The following is a 12,449-nucleotide window of genomic DNA, read 5'->3' on the forward strand; positions in this document are numbered from 1 at the left end:
AGAAACATAGGCTTCAAGCACATTTAATATATTGAAGAAAGACTAATTATGGTATGTAATATCCTTTCCATTTCTTAATTGTGGCTTTGAAAGATAATTAACACTAATGCCCAAAGACATCTTTTGTATGAAATGAATCAATTTCTCTCTCCTAGGCACTATCGATGAAAGATTTAAGAAAATAGTCACTCAAATTGTTTTCTGTGATCTGTGATTAATATGAAGTTGAGACTATATACATGTGTCATATACCACACATATGCATCATAGCAGATGTGCAAATTACATACACACATGCACATATGTATGTATACACACATGTATAGTTTATTCTACATGCATTGGTGCATGTTGTATTTAATAGACTAAGGGGGACAGAATAGTCATTTCTTCAAGTAAATATATTTGCATGGTGGTGGTTTGGAGACCTAACAGAAGTGCATTAATTGATTTTGAACAATAGAATGAGAGAGTACCTAAACAGCAAATTCTCCCAGGACAAGATTTGTGTCTGGTATTAATTACACATTGACTAGTTATATTGCTTTCAGCCTGTTTAAAAATTCCTTGAACACGTGGTGGACTATAAAGTTGAATGGCTCATTGACTGAAGCTTAGAATTATCCATGAAAATTGGCATTACTTCTGTATGGCATCAGCTCCAATGCATGCTGCAGATTGGTTGTTCTGCCTCCCAATGGCCAGGACACTAGGCAGTCACAAATGGTGAGAAATGGCTCTGGTGCCATAGGTGAGGTGTCAGCCACTTCAGATGCTGTTTGGGGAATTTAACTGTGAGACCTACAGTGAATCAGTTAGGAAGAGATGAGCTTGGGGATCTCTAGGCTGCCTGTGAAATTGTGCATAGTAACTCGAATAATCATCTGCTCTGATGGCCAAAACACTTCTGTTTTCCTAATCATTCATACAAAAACCCCACAAAACAAATATTTTATAATATACTAAAAGTGAATCCTCCAGCATTGGACTTTCGCAGTAAATTTTTAGAAGCTTTGAGGGTTTTAGACATTATAGAATATTCAGGAACGTGTGTGCTAATCTAATTAGCAGACTTTCCCTCTATATTTAGACATGCCATAATAATTTAAATTTGAAAGAAATTTTAAGTGTTTTTAACCAGAAAAAAATTTATAATTTTCATTTGCCAGAGTGCTTTTTCTGAAGTTTTTGAAGTTACTGAAAGTTGATTTTCTGTAACTTGCTTTACTGTTCAAATTCGATTTATTTCTGACACCTGTTATTTTTCTCCCTGGATTTCTTAGAAATCATTTTTGGACCATTAGATACTACTATAATAAGAGCCTCACTTCCTATGGTGTAATTGACTCTTGGTTGACAGTTTAACAAATACACAATGAAAGTCCACTGTGTGCCAATAGCTGTGATATTTATTTTTCCAAGGAAGATGCTTAAGCCTGAGTATTCAATACTCTCCATCTGTTTGTTTAGGAATATGTTCCTTTGTTACCGTGACTATGTTGATAACTTTCCTTTTAGATGACGTGCTTCAGGAAAAAAGAATTTTATCTCTGGTTTGCAGTGTTGTTTTAGGGTAATTTAATAAATACAAATTATTTTTGAAAAGTCTTTGTGACACATTAATGTTTTATATCACTTTTTTGAATTGGGAATTAAAGTATAAATTTCCAAATTTAGTGAACCATGTCAGTAAATATTTTTCTGTTGTGCAAAGAACTGTACTTAGCAGAAGTATTTTGATGTTTTCAGAATCTGTTTCTCATTTGGGAATTATTTGTTTGTTTTTGTTTTTTCAGTCTGCTGAACAACAACCACATCAGAAAGATTTCCAGAAATGCTTTTGAAGGACTTGAAAATTTGCAATATCTGTAAGTTAAAAGAAAAAATAGCAATGGCTTATGGTGTTGATTGACTATTTTTGCCTTTTTCTGTGCATGTTTACTTTAAATTAAAATAATTCTTTACCTTCATGAAAAGCACTTTCAACCTTTATATAAAACTCACATATGAACATATCTTAAATGCAATAAATTATTACTTTCAATAAGTTGCGCATCTGAAAACATTTGAATATGCACAATTCTCCTGCCACAAGTTCTAAATTGGATAAAAATAAAAACAAAACAGTTTTCCAATATTTTGCATTCAAATTCAATTACTCAGTAATTGTAAAAAATTCCATACACCCAAAAAAGGGTTTCTTTTTTTGTTGTTGGCTAAAGCAGCTTTATGCCGACAACTTATCCATCCAAGACCTTCCAAAGCCAGTGAACACATTACAGTTAGGAACTTTAATAAACCTGAGTAAGAACCAAATTTTGGAAAGATTAGGTCACAAATATGATCACTGACAATTTTCATGGTTTTTGTGTATTATTGGTAAATACGAATAAAGATATTTTAAACAACTGCCTGTTTGACTCAGAAACATTGGTGTTTGATAATTTCAGTGGTGGGAGATCATGATTGGATATGATTAGGTTGGAGGTGGAAGAAACAAACTACAAGGACTTTTATCTCAGCTAGAATGAGTGCTACAACTTTCTTTTTAAAACAATGTTAAGGCGATAATGAATATTTTTATACAAATATGTTCATTTGTAGATTAAGCACACTGCTAAAAAATTGTTCTCTTAAAGAGAAGAACACCGTTCCAGTCTTCAGCTCTGACCGAATTTATACAACTGTAGTATCTTTTGAAACTATTGAAATTCCTATTAAACCCCAGGTCAGGAGCCTCAAAGCCTCCTGTGTTCAGTTGAGACACCTCAGCCTAACATAGAGGTCTCCCACAGCTCTGGTAATTACTGGGTCCTGAAGTTTCAGTTTCCTCTTAGGTCAGTCAATTCCATCTGCTCGCCTAACCTTTCATAACAAATCTAACATACCATCTTAGTCAATTTTCTGCTGATGTAACAGAATATCACAGACTAGGTAATTAATTTTTTTAAAGAAAGTTTATTTGGCTCATCGTTTCGGAGGCTGGGAAGTCCAAGATCAAGGGGTGCATCCTAACATGATGGAAGGACAAATGAGCATACAGACAGGGAGAACAAGGGGGCTGAAATCCCTCAATCACTAATCCACTTCCATGATAATGGCATTATTGCATTCATGAGGGAAGAGCCCTCATGACCTAATCACTTTTTAATAGTCCCTCCTCTTAATACCATCACAGTGACAATTAAATTTCAATATGAGTTTTAGAAGAAACAAAAATTTAAACTGTAGCATTCTGCCTCTTTGCCTCACAAAACTCATGTCCTTCTTATATACAAAAATACATTTATTCCATCTCGGTGGCTCCAAAAGTCTTCACTTATTTTAGCACAAACTCAAAAGTCCAAAGTCCAGAATCTCACCTTTATCGGATATGGGTGAGACTCAAGATGCCATTCGTCCTGAGGCAAATTCCTTTCCAGCTGTAAGCCTGTGAAATAAATAAAAAAAAGATACCTACTTCCAAAATATGACAATGGTGCCTGCATACGATAGACACTCCCATGACAAAAGGGAGAGAGAGGCAAAAAGAAAGAAGCAAGAGGCCCTAAGTTGGTCCAAAATCTAGTAGGGAAAACAATGTTAAACCTCAGACTTCCACAGTAGTCATTTACTCCATTTGCCACCTTCTGGACACTGGGGAATTTGGGTCTCCAAAGCCTCAGGTGGCCACGACCCCATGTCTTTGCTGGGCTCAGCCCATGCTTCAGTTCTCTTGAGTTGGAGTCTCACGCCTACGACCTTCCCAGGCCAGAGTTTCCACTGGTGACCCTATAGCTCTGGGGTCTCAGTGGCAGCCCCAATCCCATGGATCCACTAGGCTTTGCCCTAGTGAGCCCTCTCTGTGGAGGCTCCACCTGTGGCAGGATTCTGCTTGGGCTCTGAGGTTATTTGATACATCCTTTGAAATCTAGATGAAGGGAGCCATACTCCCACAGCTCTTGTATTCTGTGAGCCTGGATACTTACACCATGTGGACACTGTCAAGGCTTACTGCATGCACACTGCAGGAACCAAATTAGGCTATAGGTGGGGTTGGCTGAGGCATACACTGTGGTGGAACACAGGAAGCAGAGACCCAATGTGGCTCTGAGCAGCAATTCCATGGAAGGTACCTTGAGCCTGTTCCCTGAAACTATTCTATTTTTTCTAGAGCTCAGGGCCTGTGATGGGACAGGCAGACTTGAAGGCCTCTGAAATGCCTTTGAGGTCTTTCTCCTGTTCACTTGATGAATAGCATATGAATCACTATCTGTGGTAACCTCTTTAGCAAATGGTCACTTGGGCACACCTGTAGTATTCTCTCTTTTACATGCTTCTTTACTCTTTACATGTGCAGCCTGCAAATTTTCCAAATCTTTCTGTTTTTTACCTTTTAATTACAAATTCTATCTTTAAGTTTTTTCCTCTAGCATCTCAATGTATGTAGTTAGAATTAGCTATGCAGCAACCTGAATGCTCTACTGCTTTCTTGCATCAGACATCTTAGTTAATGACCCTTAAGTTCTTTATTCCGTAAAGTCCTAGGACACAAACACAATTCAGCCAAGTTCTTTGCAACTATATAACAGGGTGACCTTTAATCCAGCTTCCAATACCTTGTTCTTCATTTCTGTCTGAGACCTCATGAGAATGGCCTTTACTGTCCATGTTTCTATCAACATTCTGGCCATGACCACTTAATATCTAAGACATTCCATACCTTTTCTACAGATTCCTCTTATAAGCCCTTAACAGAATCACCCTTAATATTCTGTTCATGGTAATTTAGGGTTTTTCTAGCCTGCTCCTGCAGACTCTTTTAGCCTTTACCCATTACCCAGTTCCAAAGCTACTTCTGCACTTTCTGGTATCTGTCTGAACAACAGATCCACCTCTCAATACCACTTCTCTGTCTTCGTTTTCTGCTACTATGAAAGAATACTACAGACTGGGTAATTTATAAAGAAAAGTTTATTTGGCTCATGGTTCTGGAGGCTGGGAGCTCCAAGACTAAGGGGTTGCATCTGGAGAGGGCCTTCTTGCTGTGTCGTAACATAGTGGAAGAACAAACAAACACACAAGACAGAGAGAAAAAGGGCCAAACTTCGGTGATAACCAACTCACTCCTGTAATAATGGCATTAACCCATTCATGAAGGAAGAGTCCTCATGACCTAATCACCTCTTCAAGGTCCTGCCTCTTATCATAGTTACATTGGAAATTAAATTTCAATGAATTTTGGAGGGAACATTAAAACCATAGCACATGACCAGTGGGTGCATGCCATTCTTTATTCCCATGTTTTATACAGTACTAAGTTTCCCTCAAACTTTGGTGGTATGCAAAGCCTGCTGCTCATTAGTGAAGGAGCTTGACTTTCTCCCTATGTTTCATCTCAACCCTGCTCTGTAGTTCTCTACTCATTGACATGTCACGAGTAACTCTCTTATAGTAAAACAAACAAATTAATAAACAAAACAAAACAAGAACCTTTATGGCTTTTCAAAAACCAATTTAGAAGGAATCTCATCACTTGCGCTAATATTCAATGAGGAAATATAGTAAAATCACAGTTATTAGCAGGAAATTAATTTTGAATAAGACAAATGTTCAATGCTGCAGAGGCTTGGATCAGTTACGTACACAAGTGTATTCTCTGCGCTGAGTGAGAACAAAAAATCACTTCACATAACTTCTAATCAATGCTCTGGCCAACTAAAAACCCTAGTTATTAAGTGAAGAAAAAGTCTGGGCTTCTGTAAGATATGCTATTTAAAAGGCAGGATAAAAAATGTGTGATGCAGTACATGGTGAACACATTCATGTGCCCACTACAGTAAATTTTACCATGTTTTCAATAACATTGCCAAGTAACTAGGGAATTTTGTAGAGAAAGGGTGTTGTGAGTTAGAAGACCCATTCAATGCATACAATACCTGCAAGGTTTTATACCTTTTCTTTGCTCTTTATACTTGATCCACTGCTCTTTTATTTCTTCAGATATGGTAAGCACTGCCTTTCTACTCTCTGACCCTGGGCATGTCATGCTTTTTGTTTGTTCTTTGACTATTTTCCCTTTCTTGTCCCAGCTTTAATGTTATGACCTCTAGGAATCACCTTAAGTCAACCAATACTTCTCTTTTTCTCCCTAACACGGTGCCCTGTGTATTTCATTTATTGCATATACCACAAAAGTTTATTTTTTCTCATCTATTTGTTAAATTATTTATTTTATTATTTCCCCACTGGATTCTGTGAGGTCGGGTGGCCATGCTCTCCTTATTTATCACACGTGTCAGCATCCAGAATTAGTATCTAGAACACAGGAACTACTCATTAAATATTTGTTGAATAAATGTATGAACATAAAGTACTCAATAAACGCTTGATATTTGCTCAATTAACACTCCTAGTTATGTTGAGGTAATTATTCTTAAGAGAGGAATGATAACACTATTAAATGCCTCTGTTGTTTCAACAACATGTGTATTTATCAATTATTTATAGTGTGCACTTTCCCAAAGATTACAAGTATTTATATTACAAAAAGTTGTTATAGTGCTTGTATATTCAGGAGGTTAATTTTCATTGGCTATTTGTACCACAGAACTGCAGTTTTATACTGTCAAACACAAAGGATAGCATAGCTTTTCCCCCTAAGACACAAGCATTTGTAAACTCATCTGAAATTCTAGTGTGTTTTGAACCAAAATGTATCTCTGATCCCCTTGGATAAAAATAAATTGAAAAGTCTTAAGACAAGTTGTGCTTTCAAATTAAAAAAAATACAATTGTCTGAGAATATTTTTGGGTATAGTGATTCGTTTAATGTTAGCTGAATTTAGAGCTAAGACATATTGAAGATCTAAGAGCAAAATGCTCCTTTTCTTTGGTGTAGCAGACAGTTAAACTTTAGCTCCTTTTCTTTGGTTTAGCAGCCCTTAAGAATAGCATTTCCAATGTTCATTATTTTTAACCGTTTGACTTAATCTAATGATAAACTCCAATATAAAATGTTTTTATTCAGAAACATCTTGACATCCAAATGATAATGATCTTGTTACTTACAGGCCTTGATAATGATATCAAATCACTGTAATGCAAAATGTGATAATAGTCATGTTACTTAAGGGCACTGATAATTTCACAAGTTTCCAATTACCCATGGGGCAAAAAACTGATGCATCTCTGTGCATGTCTGCAATAAACTAGGCATCAATTGCTAGCATTTAAAGAGGAAATTTATTCCATATTCAAATCTGTGGTTCTGTTTCTGGCCATGGTTCTTGTTCTCTAAGTTTAGTATTTTATCTGAATTACAGCTTCTTCTTCCTACTAGCCCAGCTCTGAGCAGCTTTGTCCTTATGAACTCCTGTTACTAAATGCTGCTCCTTCTGCACAAACTCACTTACTTAGATTATTGGCTGAATGCGTCACTTGCAATTGTATCCTCAGCATTGGCCTTTTCCATTTCTCTCCAGTTTCTTTGAATTTACTGGGAGTCTGCCCCATTCCTATTGTATCTTATAGATAAAAAGATTTTTTTGAAATAGTAAGCAAGTAAGTGCCACTGAAGAATGTGACCTTTAATAGTGTAAGCTGGAAGGACACAACTCTCACCAGTTCTGAAATCTGTTACTCCCTGGGTTTTACTGACAATCTTAACAAAATGAGTGCAACTTCCTTGTGGTTTCTTGTCCAGTCTCTCAACTTTTGCTCTGAAATAAACCACTGCAGAATTTAGTGGCTTAAAACAATCAAACATTTTTATCTCTCATGATTGTTTCATGGACTAATGAGACAGTTATTTTTGTCTGTGTTGGCTCAGACCTTCTGGTCTAGAATGACTTTATTCACATAGCTGGCAATTTCTCAGTATCAGCTGGGATACTTTTCTTTTCCATGTGGCTTCTCTTTCTCTAGCCAGCTAGATTGTGCTTGTTTACACAATTACCTCATCCCTAGCATCGTCAGGGATGAGTGCTTTCCATGCCTTGCTTGTGTCATGTTTGCTAGTGTCCCATTTGGCCATTTAAGCCACATGACCGAGATGTGATTCAGCACTGGAGAAACAGGCTCCATATTTTAGTAGATGAAGCAGCTTAATCACCTTGCAAAGGGGTATGAATCAGGGATAGGAGGAATTTTTTGCAGTTTCTGCACTCTGTCACATTCATATAGGTCTGGAGCTTCCAGGGGTTGAGGTACGGGTTTCAATCACAAGCACATCCTGGGTTAGTGTCCAGGATGGATTATGCAGTAGGAGCTCAAAGAGAAAATGGGCCATGTCTATTTGGGGAGCCACAAGGGGTGGGGGGCAGGTTGGACTTGATGGAAGGAGCAAGAGGATTTTGAGAAAATTCAGCAAACAGTCTGGTATGTTTGTCTTATGGCAAGTATCTTTTAATGAATGGATGGGAGGGCCTGAATGGAGCATGATGAGAAATAAGGCTAGTAAGTTTGACAAGGACCAAATAATGGCGGAGGAGGGTTTGTGTGCCAAGTTTTCTGTCTCCGTGTGGTTAGCTGTTACTTACTTCTACTCAATCTAAACCAGTCTCCATTCCTACCAGTCTACTAAAGGTTTTTTGATGAAGGCCACTCATGTTGTTAAACATATTGAACCATTCTGTGTTTAATTATGTTTCATGAGGCTTCATGGTCTCCTGCACTGACTGCTCACCCTCTGATCTCCTTAGTGTTAGTGACATTGCATGTTCCTGGTGTACCATTTGCTGACTCGCCTGCTCGGACTCCTTCACCCTGAGTTCTTGCCCACGTGCTGTTCTCTTTTCCCACTTTACACCTCCCTGTGGTGGAACATATCTGCTTCCATGGTATCAGTCATCATGTAGATGCTCCTGGCTCCCAAATCTTTATTTCTAGCCTCGATTAGTTTTATGTTTCGCAATCCATACACATGCAATTTCTAACTCAATATTTCCACTGATATGTCCCACAGGAGCTTCAAATTCAATGTGACTTAAATTTAACTCATTATCTTTCTCCCTTCAAATCCACTCTTTACTTTCCCCTTCAAATGTGCTTCTTATTTTGGGAAATGACGACAGACTCATACAGTCATCCAAACTAAATATCTGCACATCATATTGGCCTTCTCCCACTTTCTCTCCTGCTGTGTCCAGTTAGTTGTTAAGTCCTATAGGGTCTAGGTTAACATTGCTCTATTCCCCTCCTATCTACCCCCATTGTGCTGCCTATCTTCCATCCTCCATATCCATCACCCTTGCCTGTACAAAACTTTATTTCTTTGCCCAAATCTTTCCCTTTCTAAATCTCTGAAGGGCAACATGTCATCTTTTCTTAAAAAAAAAAAAAAAAGACTTGATTAGCCCGTTCTTCTTAGATTTCTTCAGTGGCTCCCATTGTTTTTGGGATAAAGTAAAGTCTCATTAACAGAAGATATAAAATTCAACTTTATTTATATCTTCAGCCTTCATGACAATCAACTCCTCAAACTTGGAGCTCTAAAGTTCCTGGTATGTGGCATTTGATATCCTTCTGAATTGCCAGCTTCACATACTCTCTTGGCAACTGTATTATGCTGGGATATTGTGTCTTCCTGAAAATACCTCCTGCCCCATGACTCTGATGATCACATAACAGATCACTTATTTTTTACCTACTATGTTATTAGAGATGTACATTGTCAGTAATCTATGCAACAAACTTGTACGGTTTTATATATGGGATAGATGAACACAGTAATTAATTTTACCAAAGACTCAAATATGAAAATACCAGGGCCTTCTGAAGAAAAAATGTGGGAACAGAAGCAGAGCAGGCGGTCTGGCGTAGGAGTGAAGAGCAGTGACACCTCTCCTACCCTGCCTGGGAAAGTATTCCCTGCCTTACGGAGTAGGGTGGTCTGGTCCATTCAGCAGGTTTACCCACTTAGAGAAATAGCTGCATCAAATGGTCATAACTCAATGAGAGCAAGCATTAGCATCATCTAGCTCTTTCATCAAGCATCCTGATTGTCATCTGAATCTCATATAGATTTGCCATCAAGGAAAGAATATGCTGACTATCTGAGAAAAATAGCCCAATCTTCAAGGAAGTAACATTTCTTATTAATTAATTGATTTATTGACTAGTTTTTTTGGTGACTTTGGATAGGGAAAATTAGTTTCCAAAAGAATAAAATATATTCAGATGCTCTGACTAAATTCATTTTGTAGGCCAAGTTGAGGAACTTCTGGAAGGTCCTTTTTGGGCCACTCATCCAGCTTTCCTATAAATCTATCTTTTCGCTCTGTACTTGCAACTATTTTCTCTTTGTGAAAATTAGGTAGCATTACTTTATAATCTTGACATATAATTACTTTGTTAGCATATTTTGATTAAGAAATTTTAGTTTTCATCCATGTGTTCATCCATTTGTCCATCCATCCAACAATCTATTTAATATCCATCTATCCATCTATTTATGTATTCATCCGTCCAACAATAATGTAACAAACACCTACCATGCCAAGTACTATACTAGGCTCTAGTTATGTCATGGTGAGCAAAAAAGATTTGGCTCTGTCCTCATAAAGTCTATGAACTGATATAGTAGAGGAACATTATTCATTTGTTTTCTATCTTAATATTTCAGTATTAAATTACCATGTCCTATGCATTTGGAGTTATAAATGTCCAGAATGAGATTCAGGAAGTTGGAGCAGGGAAGAGGAGACATTACAACTAATACCACAGAAATACAAAAGATAATGAGACTGCTATGAACCACTATACACCCCAAAATTTGATAACATAGAAGAAAGACATTTCTAGAAACCTGCAACCTTTCAAGATTGATGAGGAAGCTTTTGCTTCCTTTCTCCATATGTGTTGCTGGGTCCCCCTTTGCCTTCTGCCACGATGGTCAACTTCCTGTGGCCCTCACCAGAAGCCAAGCAGATGCTGGCACCGTGTTCTTCATACAACCTGCTGAACTGGGAGACAAAATAAAACTCTTTTCTGTATAAATTACCCAGCCTCAGATATTCCTTTAGAGCGATGCGAGTAGACTAACACAATCACCTAAAAAATATTTTGGCACCTTGTTCTTAGTATTTTTCAATTCACTCACAAAATTTACTTTGGTTCCCTGTGGGAAAAATATTTAAATAATTGAATATTGTATACTGTGACAATCATATTTTTCATATTTTAATGATAGATGGTATTTCTTTCCCCAGACTAAGCACTACATTTATAAAATTCCTTCAATGTAACTATCCTATTCTGTAATTGATTATATGTAGATTAGCCATCATTTACCAGGATTGTTTTTGAGAGTGAAAGCAGGCACTGCTAACAATTATGCTAGTATAGAGTATATAAACCAAGGCTGTCCCAAGCAAATCAAGCATGTGATCATCCTAGTTATATAAGATTAATTTCAAATGACTGCTTTAATATAGGATAACTGTAGTGTCTTACTTTTGAGGAATTTAAAGCATATAATTTTATCACAATTGATGAAGTCATTTAAAAAAACATCATTTTACATTCTATCTGCTCAAATCATAAAATCAAGAGTAAAAGGGAGTAACAAGTGATAAATGTCAGTGTTGCTAAGCATCAGATAAGGTAATGTAGGATTTCTTATAAAGTATCATAACATTGTCCTTCAAAAGAACTCTATGACCCTGAATATAGACAAGTGTTTTTGTGTGCAATACTTTCTAAATAAAATTTACGTGTCAGAGCCTTTCAAAGTTGTTACTATTGCTGAAAAGATCTTTTCCTAGTCATGAGAATAACATACATTTACTCTATATCTTAATAGGCTCAGGATACCATAACAAAATACCATAGACTAGATGGCTCAACCAACAGACACTGATTTTCTCCCAGTTCTGGAGTCTGGAAGCCTGATATCAGAGTGCTAGCATAGTCAAGTTCTAGTGAGTGCTTTCTTCCTTGCAGACAGCCACTTTCTTTCCTCAGTACCCGTGCTATGTAATAATCCTGTAGGATTAGGATCCCACCCATGACCTCATTAACTCTATTTTATAAAAGTCCTATCTCCAAATATAGTCACATTTGGGGTTAGAGCTTCAACATATGAATTTTGGGAGGATACAATTCAGTCCATAGCTCCATAGGAAATTTAAAAGTATACTTTTTATATGCATAAATAAATTTTAAAAAATATATCATTTTGTAAACTGCTTTAAAAAATCCTAATATATTCTCATGTGTTCCATGTAATTAAATTTTTCTATGACAGCTAAAAAAAGATTAATGAGGGAGAAATAGAAAATCTGAACAGACATATGAGTAAGGAGATTGCATCAGTAATGAAACATATCCCATCAAAAAAAACCAAGGACCTCATGGCTTCACGGCTGAATTCTACCAAACATTTCAAGAACTAATGCCAATCCTTCTCAAAATCTTTGAAAAGAGTTAATATTAAGGAAGACTTCCAAACTGCTTTCTTTTTTTTTTTT

At 36.8% G+C, this 12,449-nt stretch overlaps 1 protein-coding gene across 1 annotated transcript in view; it reads left to right on the forward strand.

The window, feature by feature from the left end:
- PXDNL (peroxidasin-like) overlaps positions 1-12,449 on the forward strand; it is a 371,164-nt gene that overhangs the window by 62,992 nt on the left and 295,723 nt on the right. The window contains exon 3 of the mRNA XM_011962239.1: positions 1,797-1,868. Coding sequence (XP_011817629.1) covers positions 1,797-1,868 — 72 coding nt within the window. The remainder of the gene's footprint in view (positions 1-1,796; positions 1,869-12,449) is intronic.

This window comes from Colobus angolensis, unplaced genomic scaffold, assembly GCF_000951035.1.
Source record: "Colobus angolensis palliatus isolate OR3802 unplaced genomic scaffold, Cang.pa_1.0 Scaffold586, whole genome shotgun sequence".
Lineage (NCBI taxonomy): Eukaryota > Metazoa > Chordata > Mammalia > Primates > Cercopithecidae > Colobus > Colobus angolensis.